We start from the raw sequence: 26,995 nt of genomic DNA on the forward strand, positions 1-26,995 counted from the left end.
AAACAATACTGTTTAGTGACTATATAATGCAATTAGCTCATTGTAGTTGTTGGTAATTGGGAGAATGGTGACAATATAATGAATGACATGATCTTCCTGGTTCATACATAATATTTCTCAGCACATTAATGTTTTGCTCCATCAGATAAAAGCAGGTGAAAGCATATAGGGAAGCAAGCTGTGGAACTATCAGGGTACCCGTTCACTGAACATTGTGACACCGGGTCAGTTAGGCCATGGGCTTTATTTCACAGGTGCTCGCTTAGTTCATAGTTCCCCCCAGATGGTGTACATCGGCTTTTGTCTTCATAACCCAGCAGTATCGATCCTTTCTTAATCCTCATTATGTCAAGCTAACTTAACCCACTTAAAAGAACCGTCCTATATTTACAGGGGCATTTTATTTATTTGGAACAAACACATCTTTGTTCTAGTTACAAGGTTGCGATGTTTCACTGGTCTGCCTTTACCCTGGTTTTTTCCCATAAGCCCTCTTACTTTTAAAGGACAATTTTGTGTAAAGAAATGTTCATCAAAAAAGTATATAACACAGCTTAAAAATCTGGATAGTAACTTCCTACACATATTTTTAAAAAGCCAGATCAAAATAGAAAATTTGGCAAAAATTGTTAACAGTCAGTTGAGAACAAAGGAACCCCAGGTGGCCAGTAAAAGTACAAATAAAAGTTGGTGACCTTGGCAGATAGCTGTGTAATAGCAGTAATCCCACCGCTAGGTATATGCGCTGGGGAAATTCTTGATCTAGAGCTCTAGGATAGCGCTGCTACTCAACACGAGGGTGCCCAGAATGTTAATCAACATAACGCTGTCTTCACTGAGAAAGTCTTGCAATGATGAGAGAGAGAGAAAGAGGGAGAGAGAGAAGGAAAATCAATTAAAATAATGTGTTTAGTGGCAAAATTAACGTGTGTTTTGGCTCAAACCCCCTCGTCTCATTGAGGACTGGTAACGAACAGCTTGTGGATCAGCACTGCGTCTGTGCGAGCACACTTTGGCTAACGCTGGGCTAACAGACAGGTAGAAGAATGTTCACAGCATCATTAAAAGTGTCCATCAGTAAAAGAATGGATACATAAATTGCAGTATGCTTTATAATAGAATACTGCACACAATGAAAAAGTAAAACCCAGAGCCTGCCTTATTAATAATTGCAAATCTCAAACAAATTGAAAAAGTAGTTAGAAAATTGAAAAGATCGAAACAATACTATATATATATATATATATATATATATATATATATATATATATATATATATATATTTTTTTTTTTTTTTTTTTTTTTTGGTAATATACACATATATAGCTACAGAGTAAGGAAATGCCTAAGAATGAAAAGCACCAAATTCAGGATAGTGATTTCCTGCTGGAGTTAAAAGGGAATATAAAATTTAAATAACGGGGGTTGATAGCCATTTATGTGAGAAGAACCTGGGGTTTTATTTTTTATTTAATATTATTTTTTTAATGCCTACAGCACCTGATATTCCTAGGTGGTCTCCCGTCCAAGTACTAACCAGGCTGACCCTGCTTAGCTTCCAAGATCAGATGGGATCGGGTGCGTTCAGGGTGGCATGGGGTTTTAAATGATCACTTGCTCAAGATGAGCCAAAAGACATGGTTATAAAATAAGAAGTACCCATTTTAGATCATACAGGTACTATGCAGATGTACTGTGAATTGTTAATACATCTGGAGTATTGCGTTCAGTTCTCAGTACAGTAAGAGGAGTTCTGGTAGATGAGGGGACCTCTCCAGCTGAGTGAGTAGTACAGAGAGCAGGCTGAAAACAATGTATGTCATAAGCCAAATTGAGCATGTTTATTTAGACAACAAAAGTCTTAAATGGCAACAGAAATCATTTGAGATATTTGAAAGAATATCATGTGGATGACATTTTACCTTTTTTACTTTTAATTTCATCCATCATTTTCGTCTACCAACACATCCTCTCAGGATACGAGAATGATAAATATTAATTTTGCCCTTCAGCACATTACCCAGGCCTTCTTGCTCTGTGGCATATGCAAACTTGATATGTGTCAAAAGTGAGAACATTGAACAGTTTGAATCCTGCTTGGGCAACTTCCTAGCTATTGGGCAAGTTACTTAACCTTTTCAAGGCCTTGAATTTATCATTTATCACAGTGAAATAGAGCTTTCTGCAGAAATGGAAATGTTCTATATCTGTAGTGTCTAGTAGAGTAGCCACTAGTCATGTGGCTGTTGAGTACATGAAATGTGGCTAGTGTCACTGAGGAACTGCATTTTTCTTTTATTTAATCATAATGAATTTAAATTTAAATAGCCACACATAGCACATAGCTACTGCACTGAACAGTACAGATCGACATGAGCATAATTAAACGCACCCTAAAATTTAACTTCTAATACACTCACGAACCACTTTGTAAATGTATATGTATTGCAGGATGGGATAGAATTGAAATATGTATTTAATACTCATGATCTTATGAGTATTATGGTCTTTAAATATATAGTCTTTTCAAATATGATGCAATATTGTCGAGAATTAAAATTTAAAAGCTGTTTTTGATTACACTGATAGGTGGCATGAACAGGATGATATTTGCGTAAATGAATAACTTTTGAAGAGATACATATCTTTGCAGATTTGTCATTTCATTTTGAATATTGGTAAAGAGGTAGTTCTTTAGATTCTTTTGAAAATGATTGTTGTTTAAATTTTAAAGTACTTTATAGCATAATTTTGCAAAAATCATTTCCTTAACTGCTTAGAATAACCAAAATGTAATAAACACATCTTTATCCTTTACTTATATATGCTGAATATTGGTCATTTAAAATATTTAATTTTTCTTCTGCACAGGTATCTTAAAGTTAAGAAGTAAGCATTTTTATTGTGGTTGTCATGATGTAAATAATTAAACATAAGTGTTTCACTTTTTTTGGTTTTCTTTTCTAGCTGCATAGATGAATGGTTTGAAGTAAATAGATCTTGCCCTGAGCACCCGTCAGATTAAGCATCGGCTTCCTGTTTTGTAGGTAATTATCTCTTTTTCTGTTTTAATTGCTTTTTAAAGTGTTATTTGAATTGTTATGTTCTCAGACACCATTTTTATTCATCCATTTACTTATTAAGGCATGCGTGTGTGCGTTCCAGACATTGTGTTAGGCTACTTTCTAGAAAACTCACATTACAAGATACATAAAGAACAACTTTCTTGATTACTGAAGAGAATCATTACTCAGTAGAGTAATTTCTACGTTCTTGGTACTTTAAAACACATTAGCTTATTTCATTCCGGTTTAATACTTAAAAAAAAAAATGATGGGGTACCTATCATGACCCCGTTTTACCGGTGAGAAACCTGAGGGTCATTAAGTTCCATGATGTTCAGAAGCAAGTTGCACCAGTGGTCCAAGGTCATGCAGTAGTAATCAGCCAACCAAATTCCATACTCTATCCATCACTTCCCAGGTATGTTCTCGGGTAATGCAATATAATATACTTCTAATCATAATTGTGATTATGAACTCAGTACTCTTACTATTCCCATTATGCAGATAAGGGAATTAAGTTATAGAACGGTTAAGAAGCTTGACTCATAGGTCAAGGTCACATAGCTAGTTCCTTGGTAGAACTATGATTCGAACTCAGGCATTCTGGTTCCAAAGATTGTGTTCTTAGCTATTTTGCTGTTATTCGGTAGGAACATTTTCTTCAAAAATTTGCATCATGGATTCATTCATTGACTTTAGTCTTTCATGTTTGTATCCTCAGCATATAATATAGTACCTTTCTATATATTAGCACCCCCCCAAAAAAATTGAATTTTAAACCAGAATTTGTTTTGCTCTGCTCATGTAGTTTATTCACAATTCTGCATTATCTGAAAATGTGTAGTGAATTGAATGATAACCTCACTTGAGTATTACCCTTTTTCATATTCCATGAAGTGAATTAATTGGCATCATTTAACTTTGAAAACATAGTTAATTGCTGTCTTATATATATGAAAAGCTTTTTATGCGAAGACTTACAGAAATGAAATAAAACATTGAGTTTTTACATCAAGGCAGAACATTTTAGCCAATCCTGGAGTTGTTTCAGAAGGGGTTAGAATTAGAATCTCTTTGTTCAGAGACTCAAGACAGTAACAGACACCAATCTTTTCTGAATGGTGAAGACTGAAGGCAGGGGAACTACAGCAGATAATATCCTGAGGTCTAGTCCTGAGCGGTCTTCTCGTTTTCTTTTATTTCAGTAACTCTTTCTCTTAAATTTGAGATGTTGAGATAATAAATATATTCAAGGAATTCCATTGCTCTTCATGAGCTTAATTTAGTAGCAGCAGATTAGAACATAAAGGAGGTTTGAGGTACAGGCATACTCTGGAGGTATTGTGGGTTCGGTTCCAGACCACCACAACGAAAGAAATGTTGTAATAAAGCAGATCGCACAGTTTTTTTGATCTTTCAGTACACATAAAAGTTATGTTAATACCATATCGTAGTCTGTTAAGTGTACAGTAGCATATGTCTAAAAAAAACCAACATACATACCTTAATTAAAAAATACTTAATTGCCAAAAATGTTGCTTGTCCATGAGAAGCAACTCTTCATCCATTAGAGTTTTATCAGGAGATGGCAGCAATTCAGCCACATCTTCAGGCTCCACCTCTGATTCAGGCTCCACCTCTAGTTCTTGCTCTTTCTACCACATCTGCAGTTACTTCCTCCACCGAAGTCTTGAACTCCTCAAAGTCATCCCTGAGGGTTGGAATCAACTTCTTACAAACTCCTGTTAATGTTGGTATTTTGACATCTTCCCACAAATCACAAATGTTCTTAATGGCATCTAGAACAGTGACTCCTTTCCAGAAGGTTCTCAGTTTATTTTGCCCAAATTCGTCAGAGGAATGACTATCTCTGGCAACTATAGCCTTACGAAATTTATCTAGTGGCTAGTTTTAGTGACTGTTTTAAGCTTTAATTGGTCCTTCTATGTCCTTGATGTGTGCTTTTGCAGAACACCAATTTGATGAGTTTTTAGAATACTAAGTAAGTGTATGAAAATTTACAGTAACTAAAGCAATGTTCATGGGGAAATTGATGTTGTGTTTTGATTTCTGTTACTGTTATAGACCACTGCTTAAATAAAACATATCTACTTTTACACAGGTTTTCTTCTCTTTTCAAGATGATACGAGCATCTGTCTCTGGAAAAAGAAAAAACGCAGGCATACTTAGCCAGAAATCTGAGTTCTGTGAGACTCAGTCAAGGCAGAGATGGACAATCATACAGGGAAAAAATCCTGCTAGAGAGAGGACATTTGCCACAGAACTCAGTGTACCAAACATGCTTATAAGGACACACAGGGATTTTGAAAATGCTGCACATCCCTTAATAGTCATCTACGTAGGTAATACTGATAAACATTTTGTATTCAGACGCCAAAGTTAACTGATTTAAAAGTTGATTTACTTTTTATTAAGTTCTCTAGAGCTGTACAACTAGTATTTTGATTGTTTTTTAGTTTTTTGTGGGGGGAGGGGGGTCTCTTTATTTTCCTCAACATGTTGTTTCTGCTTTCTTCTATTCTTAAGTTGAAGACCACATAATTTAATTCCTATAAATTAAAGTCTTAAATGTGAAACCAAGAAATGTAATCAAGCAGTAAAACATTCTCTGAATGTAGACCATGATCTCAAGTTCTTCTATTCTTTCCCCCCAAGAGTGGAAAATAGACTTCTACATAGGAAAGCTAAAATATGTTAATATTTTAAATTAAAGGTTTAACATTATCAGAATGCAGTCCAAAGAGTAAATCAGGTACATAATTACATGTTAATTAATTAAATCTAGGATTGTCTGCTCGATTGCAATCGATTAAGTATACCGTTTCCACTTCAATACAACTGCTCAGCAGTGAATCATCTTGCAGCTATGCAACTTTAAAAACAATATGAATTACCAATTTTAAGTGCTGCCAGCTACAATAACTTTGTTTTAACGGGTATTTTTATTCTTTTCATGTAATTATTTTATTTGTGCTTTGCATCTCCAGGCAGTTTTCCCGCATTTGGGTAAAAGGCTTTAGTGGATTGTAAACTTAATAACTTATGAAAAAGGTAAAATAAAATTTTCTTGAGTGGAACTTGGACTAATTTGAGGGAGTTTTATATACTTCTAAAAATCAGACTATAATTAGTATGCCAGATTTATATCAATTTGCATCTTTAATTTTCCAGATAATCTGGAGGTTAGCATTTGATAAATGGTTTTTTAAAGCAAATATGAAGATTTTTGTTAATTTATAATTTATTGTTATTACTGTAATTGAAAATGTTATAGAAATTTTAAATTCAGCCTTATGTAGAAAGAAATGTATTAAGCAAAATTATGTGAATAAATATTCCCACAAACTACATCTGAATGGTTAAAAAATACTGGAAGACAGCTAGCAGGGCTACGATAGTGAATGTCTTTTTTTTTAATATCAAACATACGAATAAGTAGATTCATTTTTTCAGCATAGGGAAAATGTTATCGGTGAACATTAAGCATGCACTTTACTCAGTCAGTATAATTGAAAACTGCAAAGTACTGTCGTTTCCTTATTTTAAGCCTTCTTTAATGAATTTAAGTATTTGCTTTTCTATTTAATGCTGCTACTCTTATTCTCATTTTTTCTCTTGCTTCTGTTTCATATTTTTTTAAAGGGCACATACAGGAGCAACTGCTGCTACCCAGAAAACATTTGTGTATCATAAACAATTAAAATAGTTTTTAGTTGCTTTCCTTGTGATTCCAGACCAGAGATAACATTTTCCCTAAAGTTACGCTGTGAAATGCCTTTCGTTATGCTGCAGTTGACAAAGGCACCCCAAACCTTCACGTGACAGCTGGCGGCACGGTTTCATAGGTGCTTTTTTAACCAGTTATGGAAAATATTTTTCCCTCAAGGAAGATATTCTCTCCTTAAATTTTTTGTTATCCTGAAATCTTAATGCGAAATCCATTTTATTTCACATTTTCAATTTTGTAAGCTTTCTCTCACACACACACACACACACACACACACCAGGAAAAACCTCTTAGAATGTGAATAATTCATTTTTTTCTACTACTGGTATAATGTTATTTTGTTGTATTCAATTCTTAAAGGAACAGATTTACTATATCTGTCATAGTTTACTGTTAATATTCTTCTGGAAGTTGATTTTCTGATATGATCTACTCATTGACTTTGAAAATGTATTGGCTTAAGTTCTCTTTTCCTTTATCCTATACAATATTCTCACAGTCTCATTCTCTGTTTGTCATGAGGTTCTGTGCTGCAGCTGCTACAGTAGAAGTTCCTGTGGTTTAAAAAAGTTCAGTGTTTGTCAGTGCCGAGTGCTACCTGATTATTGTGTTTGTCTAGAACAGTATTTACTTAATTCTGTTTATAGTAATTCCTTTTTTATTAGAAATAACAAAATTTAGCATTTTTTCCTTTAAATTCAGTCTCCATCAATGATATCCCAAAAAGCAGAACTGAGAAATTGAAAAGAAAATGTTTTTAAAGCTCATGCTCCAGTTTTTATTCATAGTTGCTATTCTGGAAAATATTATGTGATATTCTATATAATGTCACTTATAATATTTGTAAATCTGTACATGACACTGAATACTGTAAGTAGGACATAAAATCCAGTTAGATAATTAATTGTATAGCTGAAACTACTGACAACTGAATATTAGGGAGACGAGATTGAAAGCCTAGGTTATCAAGTTGGTTATGGCTTTCTAGATCTTTGTAAATACTCGTTTTCAAATAAGATCACACTCGTGAATGTAGAAAGCAGTATGTGAAATTTCACTTTAGGGCCCCTCTTATCTTCAGAATGGATTTATTGCCAATTCTGACTCCTTATCTTACTTGGACTGGGCTTCTTCCCCATCCCCAACCCCCCAGAATGTATAAGAGATAGCAAAATTATTTTTTCTTACTTTTGACTTTTTTGCCAGAGAAATAGACTGAGTAAGCGTAGTCTTAACCTATGTTTTTCAGATCTGATTATAAATCAGATATAGCTTGTGTTTCAAGAGCAATGTTTGTGATTGAAATATAAATTATGGTTTCTATGCCTGATTTGTTGTGTAGCTGACACAACATTCACAATGTCGTTAACTTGCATACCATATAGGTTTTAGTTTCTTAGTACAAGTCTTATATTTCTTTTAAATGTTATACAATTATTTCAGTTTTCACCCACTAAACATTACTGGAATGAGCCCCAAAGTGCCTGAGGAGCATCCTCGGCATATTTGCAGTATGTATTTTGAAAAGATTTCAGTTTAAATGAGTTAATGAAAATGGCAGTTTACTTTTCATTGCTTATTTTCATTTCTAAACTTGAGTATAGTGACTTTTAAGAGCAATCATTTAAATTAACATAGTAAGACATAGGGATATACCTTTAAATGAAAAAGATTGTAAATTCAATGTAAATATTACCTAATTTTATTTGCTAACTTGAAGAATGAAAGAAGAGGAATTTCCTAACAATAAGCGACATTTGAACAAAGCATGAAACTGTTAAAATTCAAGAATAATTGAATTTACCATCTGACATCCACATTATGTATTGATAATAATATCCAAATCATCTTATTCTTTCACAGAGGAAGTTTCTGTATAAATCTGATTATTGGGAACTTTGTAAAATTACGTAGAGGTAAATGTTGCATATTAAATATGAGTATAGTTTATTCATTTTGGAAAGTCTTCTAGTTCATTTGGGCCATTTCCTTGCAATTTATTTATCTGAGGTGAACTTGGTACATATTGACAATGGGTGGTTATATGTGACATGTCCCTTGTTCTTGTACAGATATTTTCTAAGTTAAAAAATTCTAGCATGCCAGTATTTTGTCCTTGGCCCATCCCCCCTTTATTTTCTGAAGTATGTAACTTCTAATGTTTTCTTTCCTATATCGTGAATAACAGTAGTTAAATTCTTTGTTTTACTGTCTACTTTTCATCACTACTGGGATCTTTTCATTCCAAAACTAAATTGCTGTGTGGTTTTCTTTAGAGGAAGTTGCTACTTGGTATACTCCTAGTAATGAGTCTTATTCAGGAACAGCTAGTAAAACTTTTTTGGAGATAGATAATACTTTGAGTACTATATTCTGTAAATGCTGTGCTTAAGGCAGGAAACCAAATGTTCTTTTTAAATCACAGAATTCCTGTATTGAATGGGAGAAATATCTGGTCTTTTAAGTCAGATGATTCTCTCTGGAAAGTAAAAAGCATTGAAGAAAACCAGATAATGTTAAGATTTAGTTTTCATTGAAAATGCAGCGTTACTATACTTAGAGGAGTTGGTATATTTTCAGATATTTAAGGCATTATAAATTTTAGACCAGTGGCGATTAAGAAGATAGAGTGTTGGTTGCTTGTTTATAGAGAAACAGAGAGCACCATGCATAAATTCACATCCCAGAAATAAATGAAAATTTTAAAAGTGGTATTATAGTATCTATTAACCAACAGTGTACTTCTTAGCTCTGCCCTGACTGTGAGGCGCCTGTCGGAACCCCAAGTCTTAGAATCAGAGTGACTGATTTCTCCTACTACTAAATTCTCATGCCTGCCTTTTTGATTTGGTATGCTGAAATCGATAGGCTCTGATTTATGTTTATAAACTCACAGTTCTGCCGGTACCCTGTGACCAGCGAGCCTGGTGCCAGCATCTTAAAAGGATTTCATTTTTAGTCAATAGCATTTTGAGCCACCTGCGTGCATATAAGACAGGTAGCAGGCTCTATAGGGAGATGTAAAAGAGATTTTGTAATTTTATGATGATAGTAATCTTTATTATTACAGCAGTTCATTATATTTTATTTCTTTGCAATGACTATATGAGTTTCATTGTTTGAAAATGAAGGTAATAATAGATATTTACCTTTATTGCTTCGTTCATGGTTTCCACAACCCTTCTGTAATATCTCTTTATTTCTTCTATTAGAAAGTATTTTTATGTTAAGTAAGGTATCAAAAGCATCAATCACAAATATAGAAACTGTATTAGGAACAACTTGTATTAGTATGTTCTTAACTAAAATGGAACAATTCATTATTGGTATTTTTAATAAATAAAACTTCCAAATGATTTTGCCAAATTATCCCATTATTCAGAAGAATGATTTCAAGGAAATTTGTCATTTCCACCCAATGTCTAGAAGTTGACAGTACAATAAAACTGAGAAGTATCTGAATGCTGAAAGGTTATCATGAATTAACTGCTGTCACAGTTCTTTATCTATTTTTGTACCATAACCACAAAACTGAATCCAAAAGTATTAGTTAAAATTTTGTAATCGCTGAAGAAATGACTGTTTGTGGTGTTAATGGATAAAGAGCTCTTTCTTTATAACCTTAACCACGTGTAAAGTTATAGTTTGAAATTTATGTTTTAAATAATGGAGTAATTGATCTTTTGAAACACAATATTCATGATACAAGAGCTGTTAAGTTTTGTTGTACAGTGGTCAAGAACATGGATTCCATCTGGAACTAGGCTGCCTAGTTTTGCCATCTCCATAACATGGGCGAGATACTTCTCCGTGCCCCTCGCCTTTGCCTATGAAAAGGGGTAATACTACTGCCTACCTTAAGGTTGTCGTGAGGATTAAATGGGAAGGTACATGTATGCCCCAGAAGCATAGTAAATACATAATAAACCATAAGAGTATCTGTGCCCATCTATGAATGAATCATTTTTGTCATTCTCTCCAGTCATGAGGTATAGGAGTCATGCCTTAGACCTTAATTGATATGTTTAAGAAACCTAAGTATAACGGAGGATCATGAGTTCCGATCTTCCCTCTTGATGAAATGTAGAGACTTACTATTTGACAATTATATATTAAAACACTACTTGATTCTATGGACTGTTAGGGACCAAAAATATAGACATCAAAGATAGCTGGCCTCTAGGAACTTAATCTTTAGTCGGTGAAGCAAATAAGTAAACAAGCATAGAATAAAGAGTCGTACACGCTGTGATAGACATACACAGCGAAGTTGTGAAGGTAGTAAGGAGGGTCATTAAACTCAGACGAGGCAACAAGATGATTAAAATAAGTCTTTAAGAACAGATCCTAGTTTTAGGAGGTATGGATAGAAGGACATGTGGAGTGGGAAGTCTGGGAAGGGTATCCCAAGGCAGAGAGCATAGCTCATGCAAGCATGACATTCTTGGAGAGTTGCTATATCTAGAGAGGTGAGCAGGTGAAAAATCACAAAGGTGTATATGTGCTAAAGTATGATTGAAGGATTTTAAGCGGGAAAAAGGTAATCAGATTTGCCCTTCAGAGTAGAGAAGGGTGAGACTAGAGGCAGAGATACCTGTTAGGAAATTTATAGTAATTCAGGCAAGATGATGGGCAAGACTAAAACAATGACAATAGGGTAAAACAAAGATAGAAGAACTTAAAAGATTTAGGGAGTAGAATTTACCCATCTTCGTAGTTATTTAGGTGTAAAGGATGAAAGACAATACCAGGACAACTCCCAGCTGTACTTTTTTCACATCTTAGGGACTATATCTAAAAGGCAGTATATCTCTACCTGGGGAAACTGATTATGCCAGAAGTTTCTGCTGCAGAACCAGAGATAAGGAATACCGATTTTGACGTGAAGGAATTGAACCTTACATGGGAGGCAGAACCTTGAGAGAGAAGCCAGACAGGAATAGTTGGCAAGTTGTATGAAAGCAAAGAAAGTGTGTGTATGTATGTGGTTGTTCACATTCCTGAGGTGTGCAGACACAATCGTTGTCAGCACCGTTGGAAGAGTCAGTACGTGCGTGATAAGTGGGGTGCACTGAGCTCATTTAATGATGTTTAGGTTGGTTGACTTGGACCTCTCCCAGCAACCCCCTCACCTCCTCTCTGAACCTCAGGTGCCTGTCGGAGTACAGCCATGCTTCCTCAGGTTTGCCGAGTGATATGCTGGGATGCACTCTGAAGCATCTCGAGGTTTTCTCTTTGGATCATTTGTTCCATACTCCGTCCATCATACCGGTCTTCTTGGACATTTACAATAAAAGAAAGCTACTGTTGGACAGACAGGAAGGATGAATTCTGCTGTCCTGATGGATGCTGCTGTTGGCATGGGTTAGTTAGGCTAGGCAAGGGGAGGACCAGAAGAGGTCGATTCGTTTCTGGAAGACCATGAGTTGCCATTGGCTGCATCGTGATCTTTGTTAAGCAAAGGACAGAAAATGCCTGATAAACTTCCATTTAGCTCCTGGAAAACAGCAGAAACTTTGGGCTATCCTTGTATTAGATTAGGTCAGGAAGTCACATCTCTCCCCACAGATTGCCTAATCTAATACAACGTATCCATGGGAACACAAATCCAAGCTTTCACAAGTTTCTCCCAATTGGTTCGAAGGTACTTCTGTAGTAGAACTTCCTAGACCAGGAATTCCTACAAGGCAAGGCCTGTGAGAATGATAGAAACTTAACAACAGGGAATCGTCCTGAAATACATTTTTTAGAATATATATTCATAAATATCATTGTATGATTTAAGATTTGATTTCTCACATAAAATACAGTAAATTTAATTTTTCTGCAGTACCTTGATGACCTTGTAATTATAAGACAGAGTTGTGAAATTCTAACATAGAGTACCTTAGTCCTAGGGTTCTTTTCCATGAACTTATGAATTCAGTATTCATTATTTGGTGACATTTAAAAAGTATATGACCAAAAACTATTTTCCCAACAAAGTCAGTTTGAGATTTAAATGCTTTCTAATTGGCTTGATATTTTAGTAGCTGGGTAACTGAAAATAAAAGTATTAGCAATGTAAATTTATATTTTAGAAAAGTATCAAATAACTGTATGCCACAAACCTTTCAGAGTAGCTCATTGATAATTGAAACGTTATTAAATCTGTAAATGTTAAGGGTTTCATTATCCCGCTACTGAGAGGATGTCCGTCAAGGAGTCAAGCAGTATACTGTCTGTCCATCCATTGTTGGAACTCAAACGTCGCAAAGACTTAAAGATCTTCCCAGGGCATTTAAATATCCTATTATCATTTTAGCATGTAATCAGTATAAAAATTATCAATGAAATATTTTGCATGTTTTTTTAGTCTCGGAAATCCAGTGTATATTTTAAATTTATAGCACATTTGTATTTAGAACTAGCCATATTTTAAGTGCTCAAGAGCCATTTGTGACCAGTAATTGTCGTATTGGACATAGATCTGGATAACTCTAGGAGGCTGGTTTTCTACTCCTAGCTATCCTTACCTGAATATTTTTGAAGATCTTTTAATTCCAGCTTTGTGGAGACCTGAGTCTCTCAGAGTTAATTTAGCTACCATGCATGAGCAGAACTGGTTCTATGTTGTTACTAAATTAAGGCAGTTTCCTAACTTTTGCAGTGAGAAAGGCTGGAAATATCTTGAAGAGGTCGATAGTCTACCAGTCCTCTCCATGTGCTTTCACAGATGTCATTGGCTTTTGCTGGGTTTACAGTTTTCTGGTAAGGACACGCAGGCGCTGAATGACTGGTCAGTTAGCAGTTGGTGTGTACGTCTGAGGTTTTAGCAAATGACCAACAGGAATTGTGAGCAGTGCTGATGAATATTCTGAGCTGTCCCCTATGTGGAGCTCTGTGGGGGCAGTTTCCTGAGTTTCAGGCCTTCTCCCAGTAGTTGACTTTTTGCCACACCCGTGCTTAAACTGCTAACCTTGTCCACCAGACCCTCATTCATATCCACTGTGAGAGGCACAGTAATCCAGCCTCAGCTGTCGTCAGTACGGTGCTCCCTAGCTTGTGTGGGGATTCCGTGCTCAAGCGTCCTGTCGAAAGAGTTAGGGGGTGGGATTGCCAGGGAGTTTGTCTGCAAGAATGGGCTATTCCGCGGGAAGGCAGCTGTTCTACTCTTCTGCCTGGGGATCCTCATAAGCTGGTGATTCTCAACGCTTGGCTCAAATGAGACCAACTCAAGAGGTAGGAAGGGAAGGGCAGAGACAGCTTTTTAAAGATATTAAGGCTTTGTCCCCATCCCAGAGAGTATGAGTTAATTGTTCTGGTGTGACTCTGTTCTACAGCCAGTGTCCAACCTTTACCTAGGGTTTTCTCACACCCCCAAGTAGTGTGTCGCCATTGAGGAGAGTGCCAAGCATGTCTCAGACCTCCACAGCCAGCTCTAGCTACAACCCCTCCAATTCTCTTTCCTGATTGATTGGACTCTTGGCTCTTTTTGAATGAGAAAACTACTCCTGTGTCACTATGCATTCTTCCCAGCTCTGTGGTTTGTAGAGTGAATAGCCTGAATCAGCCAGGCTCAGACCCTACAAGCCAAGCTTGTAGATTCCTAAACGCCCTTTCTGCCTCTAGAACGTGGCTCTGACATCTCAAAAGCCCTTCGGCTTTCAGACTCTTGTCTCTTCCCTTGGCTTCAAAAACCTCGACTTTGACTCTCAAAATCGAGCAATGATGTCTTTTGCTTTATCCTTATTGTCTCCCTACTGAAGCAGCCACTGCCAGTGAGTCACTGAGCGAGTTGCCATAAGCAACCAGGAACGCAGGGAATAAAAAATATGCCAGTTAATTCAAAAATAGCATTCTGTTAACACTCACATCAATGACTAGAAAGGCACAGTGGGTAACTGATCTGAGTAACTGTCGTCTGATTTTCATTCTTAAAGTTTTGTTGGTGATCTTCACAAGTCTTCTCACCCTGGAGAAGAATGTGTGGGAGATACCTGAACTAGGAATGCAGGGTGAACAGAAGTGTCGGTTCATTCATTTAGCACGTATTAATTGAACATTTGATAGCTGTAAGGTACTGTATGAGACCCTGCATGTACACTGATAGGAAAAAGGATTGTTCCAACCCTTATGGAGCTTATGGTTCAGTATTCCAAGCAAAAGTTGGTCATCAGGTATGGCGTAGCAAACATAAATAACGTGGGTGTGTAAAACCTAGTTCTTGAATAAGCGTTTGTGTCAGATCTTTCAAAGGCGTAAGATTATTAAAGTCATTGGAAAAGAGTTTATTTGACGGTGCATCTGGTAACAGTCTTCTACCTCGTGCCAGACCCTGGTGTGTCAGTGCTGCTAAAGCAAAGGTGAAAAAACACTGTAAGCACTAGGATTGAGGGAGAGAGAGCCAGACACGTATTTGTTAACTCATTTTCATTTTTAGAGGACTGTTTCCACAGTATGATCAGTGTTAGATTTCTAACCAAACTGTTTTTTTTTTTCACAGCTTTTTAAAAGCAGCTCGTAAGTTATAATTGACATACTTGACATACGACAAAAACATTCATTGTAAGAATACGATCTGATGAGTTTGGACACATACGTACACTTTTATAACGATCACCACAATTAAGATAGAAAACACTGTCATCACCCCCTCAAAAGTTACCTTGAGCCCCTTTACCGTCAGTTCCCACCTATCATCCTTAGTGTTAGGCAGCCACCGATCTGCTTTGTGTCACTGTAGATTAGATGAAAGCATTCAGTATGTATTTTATTCGTGTAAGGCTTGTTTCGCTCAGCATATCTGTGATAAGCATCAAAGTAGGGCTTGAATCAGTTCTTTTTTATTGCTGAGTAGTATTCCATTGTATGAATATACTGCAGTTTGTTTTCCATGCCCCTGTTGGTGGACACCTGGGCTATTTCTAATTTGGGGCTATTATGAATAAAGTATCTATGAACATTTATATATCAATCTTTATGTGAGCATGTGATTTAATTTCTCTTGAATAAATACCTAGGAGTGGAATTACTGAGTCGTATGGTAAATCTTTATGTATCAGATACTGCCACGCTGGTTTCCATGGCGGGTGTACCATTTTACACTCCCAGCAGGTTTTCATTAGGGTTTCTCCACGTTCTTGCCAACACGAGCCATTGTCAGTCCTTTTAATTTTGGCTGTCCTAGTGGGTATGTATCTCGTGGCTTAGTTTGAGTTTACCTAAACACTAATACTATTAAGCATCTTTTTATGTGCTCATTGACCATTCCTGTATCTTCTTTGGTAAAATGTCTGTTCAAATCTTTATCGTGTTACTTTTAACAGTTTTGTTGAGGTATAATTTACATACCATGAAACCCAACCATTTAAAGTGTACAGTTCGATGTTTTTTAATATATTTATTTACAAAGTTGTACAATCCTCGACATAATCTAATTTTGGAATATTTTCATCACCATAAAGAAATTTCATACACAATAGCAATCACACCCCATTTCCCCCTCCTCCAGCACTAAGTATCCATTAATCTATATTTCATCTCCATAATTTCCCTTTTCTGGATATTTCATATGGTCATACAAATCATACAAAATATGGTCTTTTGCATCCAGCTTCTTTCACCCATGCTTAGCATGTATTAGTCAGTTTGTACTTATTTTTGCTGAATAGTATTTTATTGTACGGAAATACCACATTTGTTGATGGAAATTTGAATCGTTCGCGCATTTGGGGCTATTATGAATAATGCTGCTGTGAACATTTGCCTTCAAGTCTTTGTGCGGACATAGTTTCCCATTTGTCTTGGGTAAGTACCTAGATGTACAACGGCTGGGTTGTATGCATGTGGCCGTACGTACCTTCTCATCCTGGGCTATGTTGGAGGCTCGCTCACTATTATCTCATCCCCAGATCACTGTGTAAACTTTTTTGCTGTCCTGCCCACTGTTGCTGACCACAGCCACTATCTCAGCCTCAGGCTAGCCACAATGTTGGTCTTCCCTGATTGCTACCAAGGTCAATATTGTTTCCAGTACCCCTGAGCTTGAGTTTTCCCCACATTTTGTTCCAAATCACTTCAACCCCCTCCAGTAGGGAGGCTGTAGATCCTCACAGCCTGCCCTGCCTTGGGAGAACTGCAGTGCCAGAGAACATGGGAGGTTGTGTGTGTGCGTTTGTGGGCAGGGGTGGGGTTATGAGAGGTGGAATGGGGGGTGGGGAGGGAGTGTTTGTGGTTGTGGCAGGTGAAGGGGGAGGTACTCCAGGCTGAAATGTCGGATCCCACTGTTTTTACCAAGGTTCAGGAGGTTTTCTTGAGTAAGCGTTTCTCAGTTTGTTGCATGCCATTGGTCAGTTTCCAAAGTTCTAAAATGATTGTTTTGATAGTTTTGTCAGATCTTATCATTACTTTTTGGGGAGAAAATTTGCCATACTCCTTACCCAGTTATTCCTGAAGTCTCATGGGGCTGCTCATTTTTAAATTGGCTTGTGTATCACATTATTATTGAGTTGTAAGAGTTCTGCATACAGATCTTTTATCAGATATATGATTTGTAAATACCTTCAGTCTGTGGCTTGCCTTTTCATTTTCTTAACAATGTCTTTGAAAGAGCAAAATTTGAATTTCGATGAAGCGTGATTTATTAATTTTTTCTTTTCCTGTTCATGCTTTTTGTGTTGTAAGAAATCCTTGCTTAATACAAGGTCACAAACATTTTCTCTATGGCTCTAACATTTAGATCTGTGATATAATTTGAGTTAATTTTTATATATTGTATCAAGGTAAGTATTAAAGTTCATGATTATCCATATGACTCTTCGGTTTATTTCAGATCAGTTGGTAAAATGACTGTCTTTTCCCTATTGAATTAACTTGGCATCTGTTGAAAATCAATAACTTTACATGTGTGGGTCTGTTGGGCTCTATTTTGTTCCTTGACATTTATGTCTATGCTTATGTAAATACTGCCTTGATTACTGTAGATTTGCAAGTCTTGAAATTGCCTTCAGTTTTGAAAGAAATTTTGCTGGGCATAGATTCCAGATGGTAATTTTTTGTTTTATTTTCCTTTAGTAGTTTAAATATGCTCCCATATTGTCTTCTGTCTTACATAGCTTCAAGCAAGATGTTTGACATCATTCTTTTTAAAAATTTTAGTTGAGACAATTTACATACCATAAAATCCACCATTTTGAAGTATACAATTCTGTGTTTTCAGTTTATTCACAAGTGTGCGACCACCACCACTAATTCTAGAACACATCATTCCAAAAGGAAACCCCCTGCCTTAGTCACTCCCGTTCTCCCCTTCCGCCCTTCCCCTTCGTAACCACTAATTTACTTTCTGTCTCTATCAATCGGCCTATTTTGGACATTTCATTAAATGGAATCACATAATACATATCCTGTGGTGTCTGGTTTCTTAGTGCAATGTTCTCAAGTTCATCCATGCCATAACGCATATCAGTACTCTATTTCTTTTTACGGTTGAATAATACTCCATTGTATGGATGACACCACATTTTGTTGATGGACGTTTGGGTCGTTTCCACTTTTTGACTGTCTTGAATAGCGTTCTGAGCATTTGCGTATAAGTCTTTGTGTTGAACATATGTTTTCAGTTGCCTTGGGGATGTATCTAGCAGAATTGCTGGGGTCATACATATGGAACACTGTGTTTAATTTTCTAAAATCTGCCAAACTTTTTCCAAAATGGCTGCACTATTTTACATTCCCCTCAACAATGTATAAAGGTTCAATTTTTCCACATCTCACCAACACTCATTACTGTTTGACATTTTTAACACAGGCATCCTGCTGACTGTGAAGTGGCATCTCATTGTGGCTTTTATACGTTCTAGTCTAGACCCTTATCAGATATATGAGTTGCAAATATTTTCTCCCATTCTGTGAGTTGTCTTTTCACTTTTTTGCTAGTGATCTTTGCAACAGAAAAGTTTTTCATTTTGATGAAATCCAGTTTATTTTCTTCTTTGGTCGATTGTGTTTTAGGTGTCATCTAAGAAACCATTTCCTAGTCTGAAGTTATAAAGATTTACACCTGTGTTTTCTTTTAAGAGTTTTATAATTTTAGCCCTTATATTTAGGTCTTTGATCCATTTGGAGTTAACTTTTGTGTATAGTATGAGGCATAGGAGTCCAACTTCATTCTTTTGCATGCGGATATCCAGTTGTTCAGCACTATTTGTTCAAAGGACTGTTATTTCCCCCATTGAACTATCTTGCCTCCCTGGTTGAAAATCGGTTGACTATAAATGTAAGAATTTATTTCTCAATTTCCTAATATTATTCCATTGATCTACGTCTGTCCTATGCCACACAGTCTTGATAGCTATATATTTGTAAAATGTTTTGAAACTGGGAAATGTTCTCGGCTTAGAAATGTAGGCAATTTTCCATGGCATTTGACCTAAAGACTTGTAGTTTGGTCCTTTTAATTGCTGAGTGGTAATCCACTGTGTGAATGTACCGTGCTTTGTTCATCCATTTATTAGTTGAAGGAGATTTGGGCTGTTTCCAGTTTTTACTGATGATGAATGAAGCTGCTATTAACTTCTAAAGGTTTACATGTGAAGGAAGATTTCATTTCTCTCCTAAGAGCGGGATTGCCGGGTTGTGTGATCATTACATGTTTACTTTATAAGAAACTGCCAAACAGTGTTTAAAAGCGGCTGTACCATTTTGCATTCCTACCACACTGTGTAAGAATTCCAGGTGGTTCACATCCTTGTGGGAACTTGGTTATTGTTGGGAGGGTAGTTTTTTTTGTTGTTTTTTTTTTAAGTGTTTTTTTGCTATGTTTTGTTTTGTTTTGTTTTGTTTTATTGTTTGTTTGTTTGTTTGTTTCCCCTGACTGGGTATTTGGTATACCTCATTGTGTTTTCTGTTTTCATTTCCCCAGTGACAAATGATGTTGAGTATTCTTTCTATTCTTATTTGCTATCTATATATCTTCTTTAGCAAAGAGTTAAACTTACACATTTTTTAAAAACTGGATTGTATCTTTGTATTGAGTCTTGAGAATTCTTTATGTACTCTAGATACAAACCCTTTATCAAAAACATGATTTGCAATTATTTTCTCCCAGTCTGTGTGGCATGTCTTTTCATATTTTTTATAATGTCTTTCAAAGAGCAGAAGTTTTAGATTTTGATAGAAGTCCAGTTTATTGGGGGGTTTTGTTTGTTTGTTTGTTTGTTTTTTAATGGATCATGCTTTTGGTGTTGAATCTAAGAAATCTTTGGCTAACCCAAAGTAAGAAAGATTTTCTTCTACCTATGTCTTTTAGAACAGAGGTGAACAAACTTTTTTTGTAAAAGGCTAGTTAGTTAGTAATTATTTTAGGCTTTGCAGGCCATAGGGTCTCTGTGTTACAGTGTAAAAGCAGCCATGAACAATACATAAGTGAATGAGTGTTCCAGTGTAACTATTTACAACAACAAGAAACAGATCAGATTTAGTCCATGAGCCTTAGTTTGCTGACCCATGTTCTAGAAGATTTTGGTGTTACATTTAGTCTGTGATTCGTTTCTAATTAATTTTTCTTAGTATGGTGCAAAATATGGATTGAAGAAAATTCAAATATCAGATGAGACCTGCCGTTTGGAGTATATAATTTAACAATTGTTAATTTTTTGTCAGCGAGGTCAAGTGGGGGATGGGGTGAAAGTAATATAGCAATCTGTTAGATTTAGAGCGGTAGCAGTAGAATGAGAAAAACATACAAGAGTTGCCTTTTCTTATATCAGGAAGAATGAAGATACACAGGTGAGAATATGTAAAAGCATTCGTGAAACCATTAGGTGATTGCTAGGGGGCACCAAAGTGTAATAACAAGTGAATAAAATTCACAGTAAGGCAGGAAAAAGAAAATGAGAAAATGAATCTTCTGCCATGTTGGGTAGAAGCTGTCTGCTTTGTGTCATTTATCTCTTTGATCTGAGGATCTTCGGTTAGCAACCTTCATCTGAAGATCATCTCCTAGAGAATCTTTAAGACTCAAGAAAGTCATCAAGACTCAAAGGTAGTTTTTTTCTGATATCAAATCACTTCTTAAAATTTCTCATGATTTGTCAGTTTTTGTTCTTTTAACCTATGTTTGAAAGACTAAAAAGTTTTCATAATTGTTTTAAGTTAGTTAAAATTTGATATACCAGACAAATTCAGTTTTTTCTGTTCTTCCTTTTATAAGGTGAAGAAGCAAATCACAGGCTACCTTGTAGCCATTCCAGGGTACCCAAAGAACATTTAATTGTAAAAGACACATTGGCGGTTTTATTATTTTCAAATTGGGAAAGGTAAAATAAAGAAGAGTTAACAAGGAGACAAAATATAAACATAAGTAAGAAATATCTAAATGCAAATTGATAATGTAAAAACAAGTGGTGGCGATTAATTTTTTCAAAAAGAAGGAACTTTGTGTTAAAATAATTCAAGAGTATGCCAAAAGTATAAAGATGTCACAATATTTTATCTTTAAAAAGAAACTCTACTAATGCACCTTTCTAAAGCCTTCCTAAACTTGTTTAGACATATGTAAATATGTAAACATATAATTTAAAGTTTTATTTCAGCTTTAATATACAGTTGCCTTTATGAAGTATATTAAATAAACCAACATATATATTACATCGAATTTATCATCTTAATAAAATTAACAGTTCCCTTAATAGATAAATCATGTGTTACCTCAAATGTAAAAGACGTATTATTTTAACTGTGCTATAGTATAGTTTCAACCATTTTATTAGTTACTACATTAGCCAAAATAACCCATTTTATGTCCTCCAAACACAGAACTAGAATACATAAAACCAAAAACTTTTTTCTCAATGGCTACACATTTTGTATCTTTCATAGACTTCAGGTGGCAAAAATAAATTAATATTATCCAAAGGCATTTGCACTTAGTCATTCTATAATGTATGAAAATAAGAGACAAGGATAAATTAAAACCATGTTAAGTGACCAAGATTTCGTATCTTTTCCTTACTTAGAAATTGTTAATATATCTGAAGATCATCAGTTTAACTCAATGTTAACCTAAGTTCTTAAAGGTCTTAATTTCCCAGTTCTTAACTGTGGATCTGGAAACTACAATTTAAGTTGACATATTAAGTCCTTACAGTTTGTAGCATTAGAATTACATATGACTAAATCTGCTTGACCCATAAAACCAATGCAAGAGATTTAGGGAGTTTGAATCATAAAAACATTAAATTCAAGCTTTGTACAAACTAACACATTGTACTAACATTATTTTTACATGATGGTAAATCAGTGAGGAGACCTAGAGCTGTCTTTAAACAAATCATTTCAGTTTGTCCAAAGAGATAGGATCAGGGATATTACATGAACTCTATCATCTGATAAATTTATAATTCTGAAAAATATAACTACAATTATAGAGAACAGTTGTGTCAGTTTGAAAGTTTTTTTCTGTCCTTTCATCCTAGATAATTCTCCTTGTTGGGCTAAGGGAATCATTGGAGTTTGGTTGCTATACTTCTCCTTGGATCTTCTTTATAATCAGAGGCTTCTAGTTCTTCCTCTTCTAGGCTAGAACGAGACAATATTCCAGTCACCCTTTTGTTTACAATGTCAAAAATGTTCTTTTTAAATTGTTTTTGCATCTCCTGGACGCATCAGAAGAAGAGCTGCTTGTTAGAGGTCCAGGAGGCCCTGAGCGTGTGGCCAGGACAGGATTTGGGAAGTCTTTCACAATGGCACGAAGATCTTGACTGTAACCAAGACTGGAAGTTGACATATTAGGAAACATCAGGGACCTCTTCATGTGGACTTTGAGTTAGTATGGATCGTTCCAAAGATGGAAGAGAAAGGAAGGATGATAAACAGGGAAGTGTGGCAGGGTCGAGGCGAATCCGCAAGTGAGGCAGATTAAAAATTTCTCACATATTATTGGTCTAGACAAAGAGTCTTCTAAAGAAGTTTTAAAATCTGGATTGTATTTAGAAGCCTCTCCTGCTAGCTTTTTTAGCTGTACTTTAACTTTATACTCACAAGGAATTGCAAAAGATTGTACAAAGAATTTCTGTACTTTCACCCAGTGTTCTCGAGATGACCCCGTGGTCTTGTATAACCGCAGTTCATTAACAAAACCAAGTTCATTAACAAAACCAAGAAATTGACAGTGATGCAATACTTTAAACTACAGATCATATTCAAATTTCACCAAGTTTTACATGCGTTCTTAATGTATAGTTCTATGAAATTTTATCACCTAGATTTTTATAACTACCACAACAATCAGGATACAGAACTTTTCCATCACCACAAAGAAACTCTCTTCGTATTAACCTTTTTATACTCAGGTGGAAATGGCGCAGCCTTTCTATTAATTGTCAAGGCTGTTTTTCCCTTTGTAAGGGCCTGGCCTGGAAATAGCATATCACTTCTGCCTACATTCCATTGCTTAGAATGCGATCGTGGGGCCACACCTAACTAACTGCACAAGAGGCTGGGAAGTAGATTTTAGCTGTGAGCCCAGAAGGACATATGAATTAAGTTTAGTAATAACGTAACACTCTCTTGTTTTGGATTTTTTGTTGTTCTTTTTAAATTATTTTCTCCCTTTTAAATTATTTTCTCCCTTTTTAAATTATTTCCCCCATTTCCACTCCCATAGTCACATAACCTAGTATGTCTACTATATGTCCTCCTGATCTGTCTATATACTTAGTTACGTTTTTTATGAATCTTGGAAAAATACTTCAGATTGCTTATTGGCTATGTTTTAAAACATATATAAATGTTCATTGTCTATATCATTCTGATTATTAATTTTTTCAGTGTATATTTTTGAGATCTATTTTTGCTGCTACATAGAAATATAATTCATCCCTCCTGATTGCTTCAAATTATTCCATTCTATTCATACTCATTTGATATTTATTTATCCATTCCTCTGTGTACAAAAAAAATCAGTAGCTTTACTAATTTAATCATTTCATATTTATTCTTTCAATTATTTTCTGCATTATAAAGGCCCCTAAATGAGTGGCTTAGGATAGCAACAATGTTTATTTTATTCACAAATCTGCAGTTTGGGCTGAAATTGGCAGGGACAGCTCATCTCTGCTCTATGAAGTATCAGCTGAAGCTGGCAAGGACTCAGTGGTTTGGGACTGGAGTCAACTGAAGGCTCAGTTACTCACATCTGGTGGTCAATGTGGCTGTTTGTCGGGGACCCAACTGCAGCTATTTGCTGCAACACCTACGTGCAGTATAGTCTGTCCATGTCACTGCTTGACTTCTTTGCATGTGGTGGCTGGTTCCAAGAGCAGTTATCCTAAGAGAGCAAGGCAGAAGTGCATGACTTTCTTCTGACTTTGTCTTGAAGTCACATAGAGTCACTTCTATACCCAGTTAGTCATAGAAGACACCAGGTTTTCCCGGTTTCAAAAGAGAAGACAGTCCCCACCATCCAATGGGAGAAATGTCAATGTTACATGGTAAAAAAAAAAAAGGGGCGGGGAGGGAGGAAAGAGAGAGAAAGGAAAGAAGACGAAGAAAGGAGGGAAAGAAGGAAAGAAAAGAAAGGAAAGAGAGAGAGAGAAAGAAAAAGAAAGAGAAAGAAAGAAAAAAGAAAAAGAGGAAGGGAAGGAGGGACATATTGTGCGGTACCATCTTTGGTAAAAACAACCACATTTGTGAAAATCAAAAATTTGATTTGAGTACAACATGATTTGAGTATCAAGACTGATTAACAAGATTTTAATTATAAAAGTTACCTTCCAAATATACTCTTTTTGGACTGAGTGCTTAATCGTGGCCAACAAACTTGCTCCCTTTATCCCTAGACTTTTTTTCTAAGGTTCTCAATATCTTTCCCCTCGGTACTTTTTATGTAACAGATGAGATCAACCAATTCATAGAATGTGATTGCAAAACCTATGCACACCTTGGATGTAATGAAGAGAGACTGATTTTCTTCCCTAGAAAATATTTAAGAAAGAAATAGTAACTAACTATCAACTTTCTCCTTTATTTTATGCTGCCGACCAGAGGATCTCTTATGTACAAGATATCCTTATTAGGTACCCTCAATACACATGTGACTCTTCCGAAAGCTTATTGTCTCCATCATTAGAAAGATCCATAATTTTTACAGTCCTCGTTCTTTTTTCTCTAATCTGTTCTCTCTCGTTAAATATGATGGTGCTTGAAGAAAACACTGAAAACAGCTTTGCTTTTCTTAAGGTGATACAGTGTGGGAAGACTGGGGAAAGTTCTAGCACTCAGTAGGTCAAGTAAAGGTTGTAGATGAGTTCATCTAACCTTGTCAAGTCCTGATTTCTGTATATAATTTGTCATGTTTTTCAAAATCCAGAAAAACTGTAATGAAATGAATGATAATGCTGATAATGGCAGTGTTTCCTTTTTAGATAAATAAAATTTTCACCAAAGCAGAAAAATCACAGCTAAAAAATGTTATGAGCCAGTCAAATCCATTTCTCTTCTTGAATCTCTAAGCCAAGAGGAGATCAGTCTTGAGCTTTGGTTTTCGTTTGTTTGTAAGTAGAACAGTACAGTGGACACCTATGTACCAAACCCTTAACTTCAGCAATTATCAACTCATGGCCAGTATGTATAATATGTTTTCCCCCTCCCTTCTCCAAGTATATTTAAAGTGTATTATTTTAGGCTTCCAGTCAAGATGGCAGAGTAGGTAAATCCTGAGCTCACCTCTTCCCATGACCACATCAGAATTACAACGAAACTACAGAATAACCATCATTGAGAATCTCCTGAAGTCTAGCTGAACAGAAGTCCTATAACTAAGGACATACAGAAGAGGCCATCTTGAGACTGGTAGGAGGGGCAGAGACACAGGACAGGCTGGATTCACACCCACGTGCGGTGGTTTGAAATCGGGAGTGTTGTTTTAGCTGTGGAGATCAGTCCAGAGCAGCGACGGGTCCTGGCCCTACACCAGGCTCTCCAGACCCCGGTTCCAATGACAGGAAGAGAAGTCCCCATAACTTCTGGTCGTGAAAACCAGTCGAGATAGTGGCTGAGTGAAACAGGGCGGCTGGAGTCCCAGGCACTCCTTTTGAAGGGCCTACTCACAGACTTATTTGCTGATAGACCAGCTTGCCCTGAGCTCTAGCAGCACTGGGGCAGCAGCTCAAAAGGCCCCTGAGACATGTGGGGAGAAACTGAATTGTCTGGCTTCAGGGCAAAGGCCACAGCAGCTTTATCCCAGCAGAAGTGCTGGCAGAAGCCATTGTTTCTTTATTGAGCCCTCCCCCTATTAAATCTGATTCTCTATCAATCACCCCACCCTGGTGATTCTTTGGGACTCCACCCCACTCAGCTGGTGGGCCCACTTAAGCTGCTTACAGTGGCTTTTCCATACAAATGGCCCTTCTTGGCTCTTGCTGCTGACTTTCCTAAAATCTCTGACAGGTTCACAAACCCCAGACAAGCAGCATCTGGTCACGGCATGCCTTGTACCTCTTGCTAAGCAGCCCAAGCCCAGCACTAGCAGCAGCCTGCCTCAGTTCGCAGCTTAGCTTCTCCCTGACATTGCCAAGCCCAGCATAAATGGCCACCATCTTCCTAAGCACACCACTAGACTCCTTTGCAGTTAGCCTTGGTCACATGATTGGGTTCTACCTATAAAATGTGAATAGAAGGTATGCCTTATTTTTTGACCAGGCCCAATAAAACTTCCCATTTGCTGTTCTCTATTCTACTTCTGCTGTCTGATTTGCAGTGCCTAAGGTGACCTTGGAAACCACACATTAAAGATAGCAAAAACTGAGAGCCTGGGTCCCTGCCACCCACCTGAAACTTACTTGAACTATTTATATGAGCAGTAGATAAACTTCAATTATATTTAATCCATTATGTTTTCAGGGATACATTTATTACAGCAGTTAGCCTTCCCTAATTTGTATATAGTATTTCAGTTATCCTTTGCTGGGTAACGGACCACCCCCCAAAATTTAGTGGCTTAAAATCGAAGTATTAATTCACAATTCTATGAGACAGAAATTTAGGCTCTTGCCTCTACTTGTTCATGCAGCTACAACCAGCAGGTGCGTCCACTGAGGGCTGTTTGGTCTAGCATTGCCTCACTCGTCTGGAGGTAAGTGCTGGCTGCTGGCTGGACCCCATGTCTCTAGCAGGTTTGCCTGGGATTTTTCACATGGT

The 26,995-nt window shown here is 36.4% G+C and overlaps 1 protein-coding gene and 1 pseudogene across 1 annotated transcript in view; one reads left to right on the forward strand and one right to left on the reverse strand.

Moving 5' to 3' along the window:
* Positions 1-6,435, forward strand: part of ZNRF2 (zinc and ring finger 2) — a 76,218-nt gene extending 69,783 nt beyond the window's left edge. Inside the window, exons 4-5 of the mRNA XM_039862639.1 lie at positions 2,968-3,047; positions 5,188-6,435. Of these exons, the coding sequence (XP_039718573.1) occupies positions 2,968-3,025 (58 nt within the window). The 3' untranslated portion in view covers positions 3,026-3,047; positions 5,188-6,435. The remainder of the gene's footprint in view (positions 1-2,967; positions 3,048-5,187) is intronic.
* On the reverse strand, positions 1,489-1,608 carry LOC120602648 (uncharacterized; annotated as a pseudogene).
* Positions 6,436-26,995: the final 20,560 nt, after the last annotated feature.

Source organism: Pteropus medius, unplaced genomic scaffold (genome assembly GCF_902729225.1).
Source record: "Pteropus medius unplaced genomic scaffold, Ma_sr-lr_union100, whole genome shotgun sequence".
In the NCBI taxonomy this organism is placed as follows: Eukaryota; Metazoa; Chordata; class Mammalia; order Chiroptera; family Pteropodidae; genus Pteropus; species Pteropus medius.